General features: G+C 44.7%; 1 protein-coding gene across 1 annotated transcript in view; it reads right to left on the bottom strand.

Annotated features, from left to right (window-relative positions):
- GRK5 (G protein-coupled receptor kinase 5) overlaps positions 1-22043 on the bottom strand; it is a 163126-nt gene that overhangs the window by 39384 nt on the left and 101699 nt on the right. The window contains exons 3-4 of the mRNA XM_013130417.3: positions 18282-18394; positions 9591-9668 (exon numbers count right to left, since the gene is read on the bottom strand). Of these exons, the coding sequence (XP_012985871.2) occupies positions 9591-9668; positions 18282-18394 (191 nt within the window). The remainder of the gene's footprint in view (positions 1-9590; positions 9669-18281; positions 18395-22043) is intronic.

The raw sequence follows: 22043 nt of genomic DNA, 5'->3' as shown, positions 1-22043 counted from the left end.
CTTCCTCTGGTAAACCAGATGTCATTTGTTCCATTAAAAAAATCCCTAAATCTATAAACACTCATTTACAACCTCAACATTATTGAATGGCTTTCCTGTAGGAAAACAAACAGATCCCTCATTGAATTCACTCCTCTGAGACATCAGCCCGTAAACATGAGTAACCCTTCCCTCGCGAGCGATTCTCGCACTGAAGCCCACGAGCTATTTGCTTTGCATGAAGGTAGCTCATGCATGAAAGCCAAGTCAATGGCTGTGGTGCTATCAGTTGTAGAGGAGATTCTGCAGAATTTGCTTTCATCTTTTTCCATTACCAGGCCAAAACACTTGAATGAAGAAACGAAAATCCAAGTTTGGGAAGGCCTGAAAAAGGATTAGGAAGCGAATTAAACAAACATCAGACAGGAACCAGTGGCCCACTCAAGAAGACTGGAAACACCCACAAAAGCAAACAAAATCACTACCTAGCACTGCTGGAAACAGGGCATTCCCTAATCACCTTGTCACATGATCCATTAACAGTCATATGGTAACAGCCATCTGCAAAGAACTGAGAGGGAGGACATTTATTGTAGGAGATGACACACTGTTTGCAGTGGCCTATTCAGCTCTTCCTCAGTTTTGCTTGCTGGACAAACAGCATCTGTGCCAGGATAATAAACTTGCTATATGAGGGTTTTTTGACTCAGGTCAGGGTCTGGCTTGATTAAAGAAGCAATAAATTAACATAGAGGTTGAGGCTTGGCATGCGGGTTGAGTTTTGTTAAGTGTAGTTGCATTACTGGGAGAAAACATATTAAACATGGATAGTTTGAAGTTCTGCATATCCACAACTTCAATATGGAGATTATTTTTAAACCCATTTGTAATTAAAAGAGTTTAAAAAACCCCAATTTTATTTTCTTGTTTTTACACTGATCTAGTGATAATGATATTTTAGTGAACTGACACATATTTGTCTTCAGTGAAATTTAAAACATTCCTTATGGTAATGCTGTGATTCCTGGTTCCAAGTTAAAATAACGCACTCTAACATTATTAACTTAGTGATTCTGCTAGCTGCAGCACTTCAGCCAAAGGTGTCAGCCTCAGGAATCTCATCTGAGTTTGCTTGGCCCATTCTCATGAGGCTACTCAGCACTGAAGTCTATAGATGTTTTTCCACAATCTTAATTTCCTATTATGAGGGAATTAGATGAGAAAGAAGTTAAATTTAACTTCCATTTTCATCATGTGCCTTTTCATTCTCTTCTTTGTTTGATCAAGCATACAGTTGCCTGTTACTGCGTCTGAGTTTAACACAATGAATCCTGAGCTCAGAGAGACATTTGTTGGCTCATTACACTTTTAGCTTCATAATTCCAAAGCTGAACCAACCAGGGAAGTGGCTGCAAGTCACAGTGGGTGCATAGAAGGGCTGTGGAGGTCTGTTCAAAGGGCTCCCATACCTCTACACAGAAACCTGTGTGGATATGCCATGCAATGTAATTTGATGTATTCTACATTACACCTCATGTGAAATTAATCTCACTGCATTTTAATAATATAAAAATCAAGACACTCAAAGTCTCCCTGAGCTCCCTGTAGTCAGTGGGCAGAACGAGGCACCTCATATCTCCTATCCAGATACCTCCTTGTGTTTGGACAACCAAGGCTGCAATCATAGAATAGTTAGGGTTGGAAAGGACCTTAAGATCATCCAGTTCCAACCCCCTGCCATGGGCAGGGACACCTCACACTAAACCATATCACCCAAGGCTCTGTCCACAGTGGCCTTGAACACTGCCAGGGATGGAGCATTCACAACCTCCCTGGGCAACCCATTCCAGTGCCTCACCACCCTCACAGTAAAGAATTTCTTCCTTATATCCAATCTAAACCTCTGCTGTTTAAGTTTCAACCCATTACCCCTTGTCCTATCACTACAGTCCCTAATGAAGAGTCCCTCTCCAGCATCCCTATAGGCCCCCTTCAGATACTGGAAGGCTGCTCTGAGGTCACATGTGTTGGGAGTGCAAAAGGCTGGACTCACCAGATGTCTATTTTAATGTCACTCTGTTCAAATGCACAAAAGGCATCTCCTGCAGATTTCTGGATGCTTTGCAAGCCAGTGTTTCACACATCTGGAAAAGGCCAATTCCATTTTTCCCATGTGGGCAAACTTTTCCAGGCAGAAAAGGCTGTTTCTGGTGAAGCTGAATGAACCTTAAAGGTTTAGAATTAACTTCCCTGGCCATTGGATCATCCATATGAACTGAGTGTAAGTAATGAGGGGTACGCAGAGGAGGTAGGCAAAAGATGACCCCTGAAAACAAGAGGAGGAAACTATAATGAGCATATTCATTAGCTGAGGGCAGACAAGTACATCCTTCCTGTGCTTGGATAATCCTGAGCAGACGGCTCTTTATTTGCACAGTGTCCTCAGCCCTTTTGGGTGCCAGGCTAGGCTCAGAGAAGAGTCAGAGCAGTGTGGGGGGCCTGCCTTGCCTCAGCAGACAGATGTGAGCCAGGTTTACATGTGTGGTTGACATCAATTAGCTGAAGCAAGCTTCCATTTTCCAAAGGGTCAAGTGAGAGTAATTCCAGCAAACACAGGGAAGCTAGACGGCTTTTGCCCACTGACCAAGTCATCCCAGTGATTTTCCCAACCACAAATGACAAACAGTTAAGAAGTATGTGAACTTGGGAGTGTAACCTCTCCAAAACAGAACTTCAACTAACAGCACTGCTTAGCATAAAACCAGTGTTGTTAATGACACCAGCCCAAACCTTCGACCAGTCTGAGCAAATGCACTGCACATGCAGCCCTCCTTAAGTCTAAAACACAGGACTGCCCAAGGACCTATTCTAGGATGGCATCACCAGGACAGAGCAGACTCCACACTGTTTCCATAGGCTCCCATGTAGTTTGGCACCATTGCAAGAGACAGGAATCCTCAGTAAGTGTTTAGTTAACTAACATTTGTATTGTAAACAGTGGGTAAAGGATGAGGAAACAGGACTTGAGCAAACCGTGAGAAAATGCCATTTAGCTCGAGACCACAGCAAAGGGACTCCTAATCAAGGCAGCGCTGTGATATTTCAGATTCCTCTGCCACACTATATTACAGGCTGGTCCCAGTGATGGAAGAATGCTTGTTAAAATAAATTCTGATTAGAAAGCATTAATTTGAGTAACAGGGTTGCCATTCTGCTGCTTTGTTATTTTCCCAGAATTGAACTTTGGAAAGATGAGCTTATGCAGTGAGTATGCTGAGAAGGTACTTTCCTGGACTAAGACATAGTGATCAGCAGAGCTATTGATCGTGGTGTCTCTGGAACAACAACAAGAATTATGTATTGATTTCTCTGGAGACTGGATTATGTATCGATTATGCCAGCTGCAAAGCAGAAGCCTAAGTAATGCTATCATCTCTGGCTAAAATGGTGCCTGTAGAGTAGTGAAGTCAATAGAAAGAGGAGATGAGAAATCCATTGAGCCAAAGGGTAAAGTCCCAGGGCAGTTAATTAAATGGCAAAACTCTCCTCGGCTAAAGTAAAGCCAGGATTTCTATTTAAGTATTTAGCATCCTGAAAAGCCTCCTAATAGCAACCCAAAGGACACAGTGAATAACGCTTTGAGCAAGTAAATAATTCTAGCCCATCCTGCATCCATGTAACACGGTGTATTCACACAGGCACCTCATTCATTGCTTACTTCAACTGGGTCATTAATGAAATGCATAGTGTTTAGAAAAATCTGAACACTAGCTGTGGAGATAAGTCTTGGACCAAGCCTTGAGGGACCATCCACTATAGCCAGTGAAAAGTGATATTGTGTTGGCCTTTTATGAGCAAGATAATAAGCTAAAAGGGGATGGAGATGACTCGCTGGATATAAGTGATATAAGCTGAATCTGTAGGAGAAAGTAGCAGTGTAGAAAACAGTCCCTGCAGGCTCACCTTCCAAAACACAAAGCCTCTGTCTTGTATTAAACTCCACAGATTGCTTTACAGAAGCTTAATATTTCTCTTTCAGAGCTTCCCTTACAGTGACATTCAGCTTTTATTTTGGCCGTTCCAAAACCTAATTATAACATGTTCCCTAGAAGGCATTTAGTAAACAGTTAGAGGAAGAGGTCTCAGTACTTGAATGCAGGATTCAGCCAGAATCATTAAGAAGTGATACATGAAACTTTCCTTATGGAATACGGAAGGTTTTAGTGATCAGTAAGGATGACTCACTTAGAGGCATGAGTGCTGAAGTCTGCATTTATTTTGGTGGTGAAAATAGGAAGGGGGAAAGAAATCTCAAGGAGAGAGGAACCAAAGGCAAAGATCCTCGGCATCAAGATTAAAGCAGGGGTGTGCAAAAAGAAAACTGCTCTTTAAGAATGCTCAGAGCTGAGAGAGGAGCCTGCACTCAGCTGCCTGGCTTTGTCCAGCAGAAGGGCTCATATATCATTTTCATTTCATCTCACCCATATTCCATAGATGTTCATGAGGGAAGAGCACATTTTAGCCACAGGCAAGTGGAGGCCAGGCCCTGCTGATCAGCCAGTGTCCCTTTCACAGGACTATCCCCTCCCTTCCTTATCCTATAATTGTTCACAAAAACAAAGACATGTTTTCACTTAGCAAAATACCCATTGCTAGCCTTGGACTGGAGTGAGGAGGTTATTGCTGTGTCCAGCTAACCTCTTGCAGCACAGAAAGAAACTGCAAACGTGGCCTTTATTCTGTGCATTTCCTAGAGGAAAAGAGACTGAACAGGAACCCAGATAAGAAAACTAATGTTGTTGCTGTGCTTCATATTCTGTGAAGTATATTAATGGGGATAACAATACACATTAGGCATCCTATTCAGTAGCATTTTTAGTACCCTACTGAGTCGAAATATAAACTATAATGGCATATGGAGACTGTCTTAAGAGCCATTTCAAATCAATTCAGTTTTATATAGCGTCTCTCAAAGTATCTCAAGGTGATTTACAGTGAAAAAGAAAATAGTGGGCTGGTGATTTAGTAGAATAATGCATGGCAGCTGTCAGGCAGGAAGGCAAAAATGCTGCATGGAAATGCAAACCTGATTTAAAAGCAGTACAAAGGTAAACATATATCTCTGCTCTTCCAGTACAAGAAGCAGCCACGTAACGAAGCCAGGCTGGGGTCAGTTTAACTCAACTGGTCAATGAAGCACTGAGAGCTTTTCCCTTTACAGACAGAACTGGAACCTAAACCTGAAACGTTCCCACTCAACTGTTGAGATTAGGAAAAGCCAGGAAAGAAATATTTGTGACCAATTCATTTTAGCAGTTTTACCATCATATTTCACAACCTCAGAAATTTTAGACTTCCTGTGGGTTGGACTTTTGCCCTGACAGGCTTATTAAGTCAAGAAGGCAGCTTTAAGTGCCTTTTTCATGGAAACTGTTAAAGCCTCTCTTGAAGAAGCAAGACTTGAGTCAAGAAACCTTGACCTTGTCAGTGTGGCAATTATTGTGCTGCTCCTGTTAAGCAAAACCAGCTTGCAGGTGGAGTTTCCTTCAGATCACAGTACTGAAGTGGCACATGCCTCATTGGGTCTCTTCCTAATGGAGAAGGCCCTCTCAGCAGTGCTTGTCCCTACATAGCCCCTGAGGTGCAGTCAGCTCACAGTTGGAACTCCTCAGAGAAGCAGGATAACAATTGCTCAGAGTGTGTTTCAAGGATGGGGGGGGGGGGTCTTCAGCTACAGGACACCTCTTCCAAGGGTTTTCACTCTCCTGCTCATCATTCAAAGTGAAGCTGCTAAGATAACCATGAAAATACACTTGTATTTTGGTATCCTCAGCATGCAAATTACAGGTATTCCTTATATTTTCCTTCTATAAAATAGTTCAGAATGGCCTGTTGGGCATGAATGTTTCAGCAAACTTTGGGCAAGAGAGAGGGAATGATAGTGTCTTCCTAGGTGAGGACCTGAGTACACAGACTCATAGAACAGATCAGGTTGAGAGGGCCCTTTAAAGACCATCTGGTCCAACCTTTCATGGAAAAGGGAGCCTATATGATATTGTCTGACACCTCATCCAATGACATCTTTAAAACCTCCAGTGATGAGAACTCTACTGCATCCCTAGGGAGGTTATTAGGGAATTGTGATACTTGGAAAACTGCAACCCCCTTGACTAAGTGCTTGTGTAGGGGCCGCAGGACTGATGCTGACTGTTCTCATGCAGAGCTCTCCACGTGGCACTTCACTGCTCCCACAGGTGTGTTTCCTTATGGAACAGTGGAGCACCACCTTGCAGACAGCGGCTGCATGAGTCACACCAGGCTTTAAGTACTGGTGTGATGTCTATTCATCTGGGAAAGTGCTCTCCTTCCTGCTGTGCAAGTAGTATATGTTTTATTAAATAAAGTGCAAGTTCCCTATGCAAATGAATGTGCGTTACAAGGATGATATAGTGACACGTTCTATGTTAAATATGTATGACATTTAAAACTCTAAGCAAGAACGAAAAATCGTGCATAAATATTAAAGAGCACAAAGTCTACTTTTTGCTTTCATTTTGCTTCTGATCCTGCACTCTGGGAAAAATACTCCTCACATTCTGAGACTGAATTATCTGCCCAAGAACTAAACCTATAATTTTATTCTATCAGTCAAGCTGCATGTCACACTATTTTTATATGAAGACAATCAGGTTCTTTGAAGAACAGACACACCTACTTAAAAGGAGCATTCCTCTGAAAGGAGAAGACTTTGGAATCAGGAGTAATTTGTATCTTTCAAGAGACTGATAACTAAATGGGGAAATGCATCTCCTAATGAAAAGGTTTCTTTGCTGCCCATTAGGACACTTGGATCCAGATTCATCCCTTCTGACTGCAAGCATCTAACCTGGCTTCGAACCACTGAATCCTAATGGCTTAAAATGTGTCCTGTGGAAATTCTTGTTTCTCTTTCTTGTCAAGAAAGGACAGCAGGCCACCTGAACTCCCAACCTCAGTACCTTAGATAGGTATCTAGAAGGAAATTAAATTAATCCAGGCCTTGCTCTGGCTTTCTAAGTATTTGTTGTGTGGGAGACCTGTTAGAAAATCTAGTATTCAATTCATTCCTATGGTGCAGTCAACTTCACCTCCAGTTTTCTTTGTATTTTCAGCTACAAAGGGATTAAACATTCCTCTGGGAAGAAGCAGAAGTTTTCCATTAAGAAAAAAAGTGCAGCAAGTGGAGAAACCTGTCTTTGTGCTTCCTTTTGTCCAAAGATGTCAATAACTTGCAAATACCAGAAAAGTTTCAGAACAGAATGTAAATATCCTGTCTCATTTTACATACTTAGAAAACGTAGAATCATAGAATGGTTTGTGTTGGAAAGGACTCTAAAGCTCATCCAGCTCCAACCCCTGCCACGGGCAGGGACCCCTTCCACTGGAGCAGCTGCTCCAACCCCTGTGTCCAACCTGGCCTTGAGCACTGCCAGGGATGGGGCAGCCACAGCTTCTCTGGGCACCCTGTGCCAGCGCCTCAGCACCCTCACAGGGAAGAGCTTCTGCCTAAGAGCTCAGCTCAGTCTCCCCTGTTCTGGCAGGTTCAAGCCATTCCCCTTGGCCTGTCCCTACAGGCCCTTGTCCCAAGCCCCTCTCCAGCTTTCCTGCAGCCCCTTTAGGCACTGGAGCTGCTCTCAGGTCTCCCCTTCAGGAGCCTTCTCTTGTCCAGGCTGCCCCAGCCCAGCTCTCTCAGCCTGGCTCCAGAGCAGAGCTGCTCCAGCCCTCGCAGCAGCTCCATGGCCCTTCCCTGGTGTTTCTCAAGCAGGTCCATGTCCCTCTCATGTCGGGAGCCCCAGAGCTGAACACAGTAAAACCAGGTACACTGATGAAATATGAAGTCCAGAGCATGGCAGAGAATGGAATCTCCAGCTCTGGAGTCCTAGTGGTTTCCCTTTCTGTAACACCACCATTATTTCTTGATGAATAAAAATTGTTCTTTGCTGCACATTCTATTCCATGTACTTCTGCTGCACTACAGATGGCAGGAGGGCCATAGGACAGCGGTGAAGGGATTCGGTGTTTGAAACCGTGCACCCAGACCGGCTGAAATGAAGCAGTAGTAACCTTCTCTTACTTCACTTGTTATGGTATCAGCAAAATGCTTTCTCCTTTTCCAGATGGGAACTGGAGCAGTGGGAAATGTTTTCCCTCAGTATTTGCCCCTCATTCCTCCGTTGACAGAAATGACAAACAGTCATTTCAGTGGATTTCAAAAGCAGTGGAACTTCATGCCCCTAATGAATGGGCAGCAGGAACTCATGCTGGCAGTGCTTGATGGCTGCGCATGAAACTAGCCAGGCTCAGTAAATGAAACCAGATCCCCAAGTGCAGCCTGAGATAAGTGAAAGTATGCATTGAAATTTATTGTAGGAAAATGACTGACTGGAAAAAGAGTGGTCTGCACCTCCAAAACATATTGTACCATTTAAACGCGCGAGAAAGACATCTGCCAAAAACGCAACTAATTCTCCTGAAGGTCAAATGTATTCCTCTTGTAAAACAGTTGAAACAGCAATTGCACTTCTTGATTACGCTTGTGAAAGTGACTTAGAAAAGAATCCTAGGATTGTTCCTGTCGTTTGAAGTTGGATGTTTATTGCTTACTGGCAATGGCTTTTGTTGCAAAGGTTAAACACAGTCAGCAAATGATCATAACCCCCCCACAAAAAGGGTTAGTCCCATTGCAGCCTGCCCAAAATTCCCACAGAAGATTTGTAGTTCCTTTTGGAGTATCACCGCATGGACACAACTGCTGCCATAGGCTCCTCTCTGTCCCACAGCCCAGTGGAAACAAGAACGGGTGATAGCACCTCTCAGCTCCTAACCACCCTGTCAGCCTTGCATGTCCCTGGCTACCCTGGGGCAAATGGTGATGGAGGAGGAGTTGTAATTTTTGTACCAATATACAGTATTTGCTACCAAAGAGCATTTTTACAGATGTTTTCTACACAGCAGTGTAAGAAATGTCACCTTTGGAGCTGGATAGGAAATAATTGTGGCATCTGTGATAGCAGCTGAGGTCTTGCCTTGAACCTGCCAGAACAGGGGAGACTGAGATGAGCCCTTAGGCAGAAGCTCTTCCCTGTGAGGGTGCTGAGGCACTGGCACAGGGTGCCCAGAGAAGCTGTGGCTGCCCCATCCCTGGCAGTGCTCAAGGCCAGGTTGGACACAGGGGCTTGGAGCAGCTGCTCCAGTGGAAGGTGTCCCTGTCCGTGGCAGGGGTTGGAACTGGATGAGCTTTAAGGTCCCTTCCAACACAAACCATTCCATGGCTCTACGATTACACCATAGATGTAGAGCTTTGCGCACCCAGAAGAGACCAGCGAAGCTCCTGTTCATCCACAGATGACTTACACCCCTGGTAAACTCAAGTTCATCCTTAGAAGTCAATTTCTGGATTGGATTACAGTGTTTTTTTTCTCTGACTGTTTGTATAAGACTTGCAGGTTTATTCACTGGAGATTGCCACCATAAATTTTAGGAGTCTGGCTTACAAAGCCTATAACAACCTTGTTTAGCAAAGGTGTGCCTTGCAGCATTCCTTCAGTAATGCCACTTTGGCTGCCCCTTACCTCTGGGGTGAGGTATTTCATCATGATTTCCTTTCCTTTCTCTCCCAGCTTTTCATCTGGAGCAATTTCATACTCTGCCTGGAACAGATATAACAAAAAAGGAAAGTCAATATTTGCACTCATATTTCACCATTATAACTTCATTTTGGATGAGGCCTTAACGGCATGCTCTGTCGGAAAAATCGGAAGGATAAATACCATTTTCTGATGGAAGTAAAACCCGTCCACACCATCCTATTAAAACTTTGCACTATATTTTGACCAAACCCTAGTGGTGCACTTTCTGAGACAATATCACCAATGTGATTTAATTCATTTATCTCTTATAGACTTGCCAAGCCAGCTTTTGGAAAGCAGTCAGTGACAAGAGATGGCAACTCTACTTGGGTTACACGGAAGTTAAAATTACTCCTCTGAGTAGCAGAGAAAGCGAGTGATTGTTAATTCTTGACACAGATGTAGCATTTCAAGCACCAGGTGAACCCCTTCAGTAGATTGTCTTTCTAGCTGATTGTGTTCTTCCTATTTAAGTTTTCCCCTTCATCTTACAATACTTGTGCAAAGCAGACAGACTTGCCCATCACTTTTAGTGATCCTTGACTCAGTCCCTCCAGAAGGCCAATTTCTTGGGACCAAGGTAGAACAAGAGGCACCATTTAGAAGAACAGACATTATAGGCAAAATTCTCTTTTACTTCCCTGGTGCATTACAAAAGAGAGCACCGCATTCCCCCCCCCAAACTTTACCTACATTTCAAACTCAGACTATTCTATGTACTGTAGCATAACTGACTTTTAATGAGTTTCAGGACAACGTTTACCTAAGAAACAAAAGAAGCATAACTCGCACACCATGAAGGCATTGATCACTTCAGTTGAAGTTCTGGATCCATGGCAGGCATTCAAAGGAAACACACATGCCGCATGGGACCCCAGTGGCTAAATGACAACGACAAGTTCTTAGAGACATTCCCACTTGGCATTGCTCAGGATATGAACCCTTAGGAACCAATAAAAAACCCCCAAACCCCCCGATGAAGACTGCCTATCAGCTTTCATGACTGCATTAAAAGAAAGCTCCCAGAAACCCCTGCCAAACCAATTAAGTAACCTGGTCCAATACAAGCTGTCTGCGATGATAAATGAGGAGGAAGTTAAAATAAAAAGAAGGTAAATCAGACTGAACTGGCAAACACTTGGAAGAACAAATATCAGAACTATTGCCTACTGGAAGATGTATGTCCTGCTCCAAGTTTGATGCAATAAATCCAAAGGCAGCCTGTAATGGATACCCTAGCTAAACAGACCCAAGAATGCCATGAAAACCACAATGTGGTAGTAATGTTATTACCCATCTATCTGGCCAGTACTCACAGAGCTATTGCAGCTTAAGTCTGAAGCTACGTATTACACACATACATAGCAGGTTGCTTGAACAATCTAGAATTATGATCTGGTTTGGTCTGGGAAATGACAGTGACCGCAAATAACAGAGAAACCTGTACTGCTGATGAAAAATACACCCAAAAGCTAAACTCCACAACTGCAGTACTTCTCTTTTAGTGACCATTTTGGGGATGAAGTGATTACGTTCTCATAAAACCTAATACAAGGGTTTAAAAAAGTCTTTCATCCAATTTCCTGTCCTTTTAGATGGTATCTGAGTATGGGCCATTTCAGCTCCTAAAGCACAGGCACTCTCAAATATTTACAGCATCTTAACAGCATTTTTCTCCATGATTCCTTGCTAGCTGATGAAGCAATGGCAATAGTAACAGAGGGACCAATTTCATTAAAGGTGAAGGTTGCATCTCCTTCTGACCTTACAGTTTAGGGTTGGGCTCACAGGAAAAATTGGTGTTTTTCATAGAAAATAAAACAGAGATAATGTATTTCAATAAAACAACTGTACTTAAATGCAACTGTCTGTGCAGAAGCCTGCAAAGAAAGAAGAACTTCTTGGCATTGCCTCATCATGGAAGCATCTAGGAGATCTGAGTCCTCCATTCAATGCTATTTACAGTTTAGTCACTAATGACCATTTTTCTCTCCTTCATTTGCTTTTAGACTCTGGATCCTAGTAACATATTGGCTCCCTTGTAACTAGAATTTGATTCAAAGTCATCATCTGCCACTTGAAGTGTGCCAGGGGGATGTCAAAAAATGTTATGTCTTTTTTGCCACAGACACCCTATTGTATTTACATCCCATCCCAATCATACAACAGGAAGCAAATCAGGACAGACCACAAGAGAGAAGCTTAGCAGGAATTGGATCAGTGTTTTGAAATGCAGTTCCTGATGGGATCCAAACATATGCAGACCTAAGAACACACACACACACACACACATAATTCTGTCTCAAGATAGTTGGGAAAGAAGAAAAGGAAAGTTGAATTACACTCACATCTGACACTCTCAGAAAATGCAACACTGTGGTGGTGAAGGTAGGAAGTGACAGACAAGTGGGGATGTGAGAAAGAACCATAAGCTCCAACTGTGAACAATGCTGATTTCACTGCAGCTCAAGCACTAGAAGCCAATTTCATTTTGTTTCTAAGTTCATTATTATTTCTCCCTTCAGTGCCGCTTTTGAGCTATTCAGCAACAGATTCTGGTACTTTTTCAGCCACGGGCTGTTATTACAGGAAGAATTGCCCATGTAGACAGGCAGAGTGACTTCCCCATGCTCACTCTCCCAGATGCCTGGGAAGCGTACCAAGGTCCTCAAATCTCAGTCTTGTGCTTAAATCACAAGATACATCCCCTTCTTCCACAATACCCAAAAGCATGGCTACAGTTTGCAAATCCCTAATTGCTAGAAATAACATCGTTACTTAAAGTCCATGTGGAACAAAATATTTTCCATTATTCCTTTGATGAATCCAGGCATGTGTTTCAAGGCTCCTGCTCTGAAGTCTAATAGCTTCTCCATGCCCTAGTTAGGTCAGACAGGGCCCTATTCATAGCTCATAAATGAGGGAAGGATTTACGATCACCCTGACTGCATGGGACGAGCTGCAGGGAAGGCTCCTTCTGTGGGCAGGCACGGATCCTTCAGTCCAAGTGGCAAGAGGATGTGGGCTGGCTGCCGTTTGTTGCTAACTTTCCTTTTGGCTGCTGTTTCAGAGGTAGTAGTTACTTCAGTGGCTTCTGCTTCCCTAGAAGCAACCATGGCTGAATGGGGGCACAGGGGTGCGAAGCATCCTTTGTTTTGGAGTAGCCACCCTTGGGATGGGCTGAGTGAGACAGGATGGAAAACACACTTCCACTGGGAAAAGAAGCAAGATCTAGTCTGTGTTTGGTTGTAGGTTCAGGGATGGCTCAGGAAGAGGTTTGGACATTGGATGCTGCCTGTGACCAATGGAGAGCATCACTAGGGAAACAGCACTGGGACCCAGCAGGGGCTTGTACCAGCAACCTTAATTCTGACACATCGTTTTATCTAGTGCTTGATTTTCCTCTTAGTACTCTTTGAGTTCCTGAAACTGTGGCCTAAAAACATGTGAAAACTGAAAAATGGAGCCAGAGGGACCTCTCTGCAGATCCAGGACTCTTCCGCACAGCAGGCAGGTGCTGGTTGCCTGTGGGAGCATGGCATGCCAACAGGAGTCCGCCCCTTCTACCTACCGGGAGGTGGAGATGGGAACAGACACTCCCACCAACGCATTTTGGGCTTCTTGGTATAAATCAGTGCAGTGGAGTCATGTTCTGAGCATTTCCAGGAGGCTTCTGGTGTTTTGTCCCCAATTTTACACCTCCACTTTCTCAGCTCTGTTATTCCCAGCATCTCTCTCTGCTCCAGCTCCTGCCTACTCCTTCCTTGGACTCCACACTCTGCCCTCTTGCTGCTCTGTGCTCCAGCCACTGCCCTTGCACTTGCCTCTGCTGGAGATTTAAAATCTGTGACTAAAGATTGGAAAGCAAATGCAAACAGCTGGAATTCATAATAATTCACATTTCTAAATGAAAAGTGAACTTGAAACCACATTTTTCATACTTAAATGCAGGGCAGAAAGAACCCTTCTGACTGTTTAAAAACATGTTTTGAGTTAATGAGTTTGTTGATATCAACAAACTGGCATTTCTGATGGAAAAAGCCTTGAACAGCTTTAAGACACACATACACAGATGGTTTATATACCATGTGAAGGACTCAACCAAACGAAATCTCCCTAACAGCAAGACAAGGTTTTTACAAATGGCGTTAAATGGATGCTTGTTCATCCTTCTACCCCAGATAAGTGCAATGTCTAGTGACGCATTCAGCTGAAAAGTCCATCTGAGGAGATTGTTCCTCTCACCCCCAGCCCTATTCCTGGATAGCACAAACAGAAGCAACCTGGAGAGGGGCTAATTTCCCCCAGAGGATGTATTTCTGTGTGACTTTAGTGCAAAGAAATAACAACATACAGGTTAGAGACAAAACCTTGAGGAGAAATAGCCACATTCTCCTTCAGTCCCTCGAAATCTGGTCCACATTAAAATGTTAAAAGCCCTTGACTGGAAAAAAATAATAATATGAAATAATGAGTGTGAGTAGATGAAGCAGGAAAAGGAGTCCGGGAGCTAAAGTCTTCATTATAACAGCACACAAAAATCACAGGAGAGAAGGTGCAAACGTCAGGAGCTGGCACCCCAGGAATGTGCTGTTGGGAAGGGGACAGGGGTGAGAAGGTGCTGAATTACCGCCTTCTTGTGCTGGAGGCATGGGCTGTGGGGAAGGAAATGCGTCTCGCTAGCAGATCCCCTGCTCACTGATCTGCCTTTCAGCACAGGAAACATATCCCCTAACACTTTATTTTAAGGGCTGTCTTTCAACAGCTCCAAAGCTGCATGATGTCGCCAAAATATTTGTTAGTACAGCACAACGTGCTTTAGGGCTGTGCGTGAGCTCATGGAATCACAGAATGGTTTGGGTTGGAAAGGACCTTAAAGATCATCCAGTTCCAACTGGGAAAGGGACACCTTTCACTAGATCAGGTTGCTCCAAGCCACATCCAGCCTGGCATTGAACACTGCCAGGGATGGGGATTCTTTGTTAACAGCTGTAGGGGATCTGCTTTAATCATAAACCATCTCCATTTAATGCTAATAGCTTATGGTCATGTAGTTTCTTCATCTGAAAGGCTACCTAAGGGTTTGGTGAATTATTAATGGGAGATCTTTGTGTTCACATGTACACAGGTAAGCACACAATGCATTCAGAGGCACAGGTTGCAGCCATTGGTACTTCCTACTCGATATTTTAGCCAGCCAAGTTAGGACCTCTGCCATGAAGTTGTTTGCACAATATCCATAACAAGAGACAGCCATATCAGCTAGGAGGAAAGGTTGCTGTTGCCCCATTTCCTGGCCAATCAGCCAAACTGCTGCCCACTATGATGGTCCCATAGCAGTGGTGAGAACCAAATATCATAGCTCCACCAGTGCTGAACTGCAAAGCTCTGCATCCCTTTGTTCTTATCACTTTTATAATTCAAAGTTGGGGCCTACTGCTTACAAACCACTTATCTTTGTAGTCTGTTTTATGGTTGATAGATTGTGGCTCATTACCCAACCAGTGTTCTCAGAAAACATGTAGAAACTTCATGCCTCTGAGCACTTTAATCTCAGTTATGGGTTGAAGCCGGCCAAGGTATTCACAGGTTTCAGAGGGAGCTGACAGAAACCCACCTACATGCATACAGAATTTAATGATGCAAATCCTTTTTCTTCAGAAAGCAGCCCCACACTGCTTAAATACTGCATTAAAAACTGGGAGGCATGGATTCTGCCATGCGTGACCTGGTGAAGTCACTTAGCTGTGCTCTGTGAAAGAGACGTGGTCCTACTTCTGAATGTGCAAAAAGCTCCGTGAGCCTCCCATGAACAGCTAAACAGTTTATTCTTTTTCCTTTTGATCAGTTATTACACAAAAGCATAAGTTTTGCATCTCACATGAGGAACATAACTAAGGCAAAAGTAAATGAAGGCTCTTGGCTTCTGCTTCGGGCTTGTAACAGCAGGTGGTCTCCAAAAGGTTTCACGTTCCTGGTGGTCTCAGAATAGGGCTGTAAAGTCAAACTTCTGGTCTCATTATAGGATGTTTTTGCCTAATTTTTTTGCCTAATGTAGAGCTTGGCCTGAATTCCACCACTCACTCAACGCAGCGTGACCCTGCTGGGAAAGTTTCAGTAGCAATCACCCAATTTAATGGCTATGGGCTGTGCTGCTTGACCTTAATATTGCTTAATACAGGGATTTTCATGGGCTTGGGGCAAGCTTGTATAGAATTTGAAATCAATAAACATAGGAGGCTACTGTTAATTAGTGTTAAAAAGAAGAGAGAAAGCATAAATATTCAGACCTCCACAGAGCCAGGAGTTTTGTTAATGAAACCCTTATAGAGCCAGTCTGAGTCTAACTGGGAAGAGATCCCTGGCCCAGTAAAGGTCTGCAGGACAGCTCCAGTCTGCACAAGCAATGCTGGAATGGATGCAAAACACAAGCTCGCAAATAGATTTAGGGATATGAGTTTAGTATTGCTTGTAGAAGGAGCTTTAACACAAATCCAGTCCCACCACCAGCTTTAGCAGCTCCGATGTTGCCTGTGCTGCATGGATGCTGGGAGGAGCACCTGGAGTTGCTTGGCACTGCTCCACAGAGCTTTAGGAGACTGAAATGACACAGTGCCCTCAATTCCTGCAGTCATCGCTGCTGGGAGAGGCTCCAGACAAAGGTCATCATGGGTGGTACTGAGGGGGGACACAGGAGGGATATGGGGGGCAGTAACGTTTCCCTTAGCCCAGATGTTATTACCACTGCCAGGTGTGTGCAAGGCTCACCCTATGTGGGCTTCCTCTCTGCAGCCTCTGGGAGCTGCTGGAACCAAAATCTGATGCCTGCTGCTGGTGCAAGGAGGCATGAGAGAAGAGCAGAGCCTCACTGATCCTCTCCAAACTGAGCCAGCTCTGTCTCTTCTGTCTGAAATTAAAACCACTTGGAAGCAGTCTCTTGCGGCTGTCTCCCAAAGGGTTTCTGTGGCTTCCTGGAGAGAGAACCAGCACCCTCAGGGCTGTAGGCATCACACCCTATGTGGCCTTTCTGTGGAGATGCCTCCCCTCAGATGGGTGTGTTGTGTTCCATCAGTGGCAGATAGCTCATGAGAGGATGCTGGTTCAGTACAGGACCAATACATCCAGGGTACCTGAAATGTCCTCCTGCTTGCTAGCCTTAAGCACATCTGCCCAGGGTATTTGTCAGATGCAGTAGCTCCATGCGTCTCAATGGCTAAAACTTCCATTAGGGAAAATCACAACCAGTGCTAGGAATATCAGGTAGAAATTGTGACCAGCTAAAACTGATTTGAACGGGGCTTTATCTAAAACTTTCTGTGATGCTGTAGGTTCGCTGTAGGTACCGCAGCACTAACAAACTTTAAAGCTTTAAGTGACCATGTGGCCTCTCCCAGACCTACAATTTCAGCGCAATCCTCACATCCTCATGTGCTTCAGAATAGCTTCACCATGGAGAGGGGCTTTGGACAAGGGCCTGTAGGGACAGGCCAAGGGGAATGGCTTGAACCTGCCAGAACAGGGGAGACTGAGATGAGCTCTTGGGCAGAAGCTCTTCCCTGTGAGGGTGCTGAGGCGCTGGCACAGGGTGCCCAGAGAAGCTGTGGCTGCCCCATCCCTGGCAGTGTTCAAGGCCAGGTTGGACACAGGGGCTTGGAGCAGCTGCTCCAGTGGAAGGTGTCCCTTCCCGTGTCAGGGGTTGGAGCTGGATGAGCTTTGAGGTCCCTTCAAAATCATTCTCTGATTCTATGATTCCATGATTTTATTCCTCCGGGTACGCATTGTTTTGGTTTTGACTGTTAGTGTCAGCCAAAGAGCAAAGCCCCCTTGGGCACTCACACTCAGCACTGACAAGTTCATCTTCCTGGTACAATTTAGCCTTTTGGCTCATCTGCACCCTCCCTTTCTGCAGGCTCCCATCAAGAAAGCCACTGAGAGACTTCTTCACTGCGAACAGCTTCTCCTGCTGGCATAACACATGGCCAAGTGCTGCCAGCCTGGGAAAGAACATCAGATACCCCTGGGGTTGAGGGTGTTGTTCAGTGGCCAGGTTAACTGATGGCTCTCTGGGGTGGAAAACAGTTTCTTGGTGACTTCACTCAAGTCACTTCTACACCTTGTGCTTCTGTTTTCCTATTTGAAAACACAGGGTAACTGTAAAGATGTCCTCTCTAAATCACCCTGCAGCCTACTGATGAAAAGGCTTGGTAAGAGATGGATATTATATTATCATACTCCTCATCCTCTCTTGTCAGTCTATTCATCATCTGCCCTTTCTTCCCAGTGCCTGCCAGCACTGCAGGCTTCACCCACATCAAAAGACATTACTCAGAGCATCTCAGCTGCTTGGGTGTTTACATGAAGCAAGGCCATGCTGGGACATCCTTCTCCTGCCTCGTGGCTCATGCTCCCCATGACTGGGCTGGTACCAGTGAGATGCTTCATGAGGGCTGGTACCAACCTCTCTAGCAGTATTGCCCCTCTACCACCAGTGATGCTGGGATGCTGCCATGGTCCACTGTTTACTAAGGTGTTAGACACAAAGTCCCATGAAACAGCCATTTCTTGGGGTCAGGGGAGTCTCCTCTGTTGGAGAGCATTGTGAAGCACCTCAAAATATCACAGGAATTGACTTACCACTGAGTCAAGGAACCTAATGCAGCACTCGAGCTCGGGTCGAGTTTCACAGAACTGCCTGAAGAGAAGCCTTCCAATCGGCTGCTTTTCACATATGCTGCAGTAATCTCTCTCTAGAGGCAATAAAGAGAAGAAGAGAAGCATGAAAATGAGAGGAGCTTTGCTTTTTGGCTTGGTTAGCAGTTTAAAGCATTGCAAGCGAGTGCAAAACTATGTCCCCAAATCAAAACTGCTGCCTTCTCCCCACCACACCACGTTTCAGGTATCCAAACACCAACATGATTAATGGCTTGAAGACTCAGACAAGAGAGGCTCAATTTTGTAGAGCTGATGTTGGTGTAAGTCCCGCAAAAACCCATTCAGCCATTACGGAAGAATAATTCCACATCTTTCTGTGGTGGAAATATATGCACTCTGCAAAGGTACCGCTCTGCCTGGTGGTGTTTGTGGGAATGTGGGGAGCAAATTACAAGTCCTTGAAATGTGAGTCATACATTAAAGGGCAGGGAAAGCTGGAATTTGTGGAGACCTTCCTGGATGCCTCCTAGATACGCACTAAAGCGCTCCTAATCTCTGGAAATGCTCAACCCACTCTCTACTAAACTATTCTTGCAAACTACGTGTTTCCAAAGGTTGCAAAATCTGTGCTATTTGCTCGCTGAGCATTAACAAATGGATGGAGCATATGGCATCTAGCTGGTTCCAGTTCACACAGCACTCCTTTACAGAACTGTATTTCCCCTTAAACCCTGTATTTAAATGCCATCCAGAAACATCACTCCCAGTAAAGCAAAAGGTTCTTTACCCATCACAGGGACTATCTGCAGGAAAACTTGAGGGAAGGGCAGGCACCATTAACTGGCATCGCACCAGTCCAAACACCAAAGTCCTTTCCAACCCTAACCATTCTATGATGCTATAATACTTTTCTGGTGAGAGCAGCAAATCCCCAGCCTGTTTGGAGCAGCAGTACTTGCTTGAGACACGTTATTCCTCTAGAAGCACACACATGTCAAACAACATACTGTGTTTCCTTGAGCGTTCCTCTCACCACCCTCCTCGCTGCCATATGGCGCTTGCTGTTATTATGGAAACAACCAGCTCCCAAACACATAACATAGCACTGCAAACAGACATGCAAAACCCACACAAGTTGTCAGTGCCTTGGCTACTTCTCTCTCAGGACTACAGTGGCTCCTGCAATGTCTTTTATTCCCCCTTTGCTCTATCCCCCTGCACCGTTCAGCTCCATCTGCACCAAGGAGAACTGTGCTGTGATGGAGCCCACCTTTGCCATGGAAGCACCTGGCCAAAGGGCTCGCTCAATCACAGGTCAGATCCTGGGAACCATGTTCTGCAAAACCAGGACATCAATCCTGAATGGAAAATGCTGCATGACACGTTGGACTCACTGACCTGTAGCTGGGTGGCAGATGCCAGGAGCACCCAAGGCTGACTCTTGCAAGAGGAAAGAGGGTTCTTGTACAATGCTGTGCCTGTGTGCAGTATGGCTGTACTTCAGGAACTGACCCCTGAAGCACCTACAGGGTGGCCACTCAAGACATGGGCTGGGACTAGCTGGACTGTGCTTTTAATTCAGTAGGGTCCTACTTTGGTCTGCTCTTCTGAAGCAGTCTGGAACAATGTATCAACACCACTTTGGGGCTGGCATAGCCAGTTCATTTTGGATCAGGATATCACTCATTCTATCCAGAAGACTGAAGTGCTTTGGTACCCTCCAGCAAATAAAACTGGACCTAAATCACTGTGTAAATCCTAACTTGACCTCCAGTCTATCTATCTATCAGCAGTAAGCCCATGGCACTGGTTTGTTTGTCTGAGCTGGAGCCTCCAGTGTGGAACACCATGACACAGACATGTACAGGAGAAAGGCAGCAGGCTCGTCTGGATGCTGAGCAGCCTTGGAGGTGTCCTTGTGGATGGTACAAGCTTGTGCTGCTTGACCAAGCAGCTTTTATAGTGAGGAGGTAATTGCTGCAGGGATGTGCAGATACACATAGAGCTAAGGTAAGCAATGGAGGAAAGAGCCTGAGTGAATCAAAACAGCAGCTCCCAATATCCCAGAGGCCAGCACAAAGCCAGAGGCTGAGCAGCTCAGGTGAGCTCTCCTGTGAGGTCTGGAGGTTGAACTACATCTGTCTGATGCTGTTTTCTGCTACCCTGACTAACTTGCTCTTCTGAGGCTATGAATAACATATATACACTGAATATCGGTAGCACACAGCCTGCTTGATGGCAAGACTCATCCTTCCAGAAGTCCAAACCCACAGCGAGCTTCCTCATGTTAAACAAGCAGTGCAAAGTATGCAATAGGCTGAATTTGTAACAGGATAAACCACAGAGGAACAAATACATTAATCAGCTAGTTTGCCCTATATTTTCTCTATTACAGTGCTATTTGATGCACAGTAGCAAGGCTTGCTACTCAAAATGCAGTTAGTTTATCAAAGATGCTATGATATGGTGACACTCACTGTAGTAGAGGATGCTAGAGGGCGAGTGGTATCAGCTAAATAGGCATGCAAATTGCACATCCAATCACTGCAGTTCATAGCGTGGCAGGAAAAGAAAACAAGCAGCTAAACACTATTACATATGTGGCTAAATGAAACATAAAGAAGACATGAGCACAGACTTCCTCCTATGGTGCATAACTTGGCCAACATATGAGAAGGGTGACCTGTTTGTAATGAGGAAAAAGGAAATGCCAGAAATAATCTCTGAAAACACAAGAGCCAGAGCAGCTCCCTGGAGCCATACACTCCTCAGTCATGCTCATTTAAGAGCTGGATCTACCAATACAGACAATAAATACATGATGCAACTGCTTTCATTCCTTCTAGGTGACACAAAGTATTTTCTTAGGCTCTGATCTTGCTGTTGGCCTCACTAAGTCAGCTAAAGGAGTCTGCTCCCAATCCATTCTTGGGATGCATGGGCCCTGGAGTTGACTAAGAAAGAAAAACACCTCTCTCAGCTAAAGCAGAGAAAAGGAGACATAGTTATAGTAAGGGAAAAGCAGAAGTGTTTTAACAGTGTGCTGCACCCCGGAGATCTGGATAAAGCACCCCAAGCCATGCTCACGAGGTGCTGCATGAGGGGATGGAGATTGAAGAGGGTACTGCAGCCAGGGGCTCCCTAGGGCTGGGGCTGATGGTCGTGTCGCTCTCGGCCCGCCTGCCAGTACAAATATATCCATCCAGTTTCGAGAGCTTGAAAAATAGAAAGAAAGATTTCCTGAGGAAATGGAAATGTTAAACACTTGGAAGTGAAACCATATGCTCGTGATGATGAAGTGTAACTAAAACAGCTCCGAGAGCCGTATCTTTGGTCGTCGGACCCTCCTGCTGCAGTGTGATCCTGTTTAACACCTGCAAAGTCACCCAAACCAGGGGTGAAAAGCTGCGTGGGTCTAGGCCCTAGGAAAGCAGTCACCTCTCACTGCTGCCAAACTCATCATTTAAAAAGTACTGCTGGCAAATAATGTGCACATGTGAGTTCTTCATCTTCCTAACAGAGTATAGACACAGATCGTTATAGAAAAGATACTATATAAAATGTCATCATAAACATAGAACCATAGAATGGTTTGGGTTGGAAAGAATCTTCAAGGCTCATCTAGTCCACCCCCCTGCAATGAGCAGGGACATGTTCAACCCGATCAGGTTGTTCAGAGCCACATCCAGCCTGGCCTTGAATGGCCACAGAAATAATGTATTCATAAGATAAACAACATTCATT

This window comes from Melopsittacus undulatus, chromosome 4 (assembly GCF_012275295.1).
Source record: "Melopsittacus undulatus isolate bMelUnd1 chromosome 4, bMelUnd1.mat.Z, whole genome shotgun sequence".
NCBI classification, from domain to species: domain Eukaryota; kingdom Metazoa; phylum Chordata; class Aves; order Psittaciformes; family Psittaculidae; genus Melopsittacus; species Melopsittacus undulatus.
Note: the sequence above shows the minus strand (reverse complement) of the source record. Positions and strands in the feature narration are given on the sequence as shown.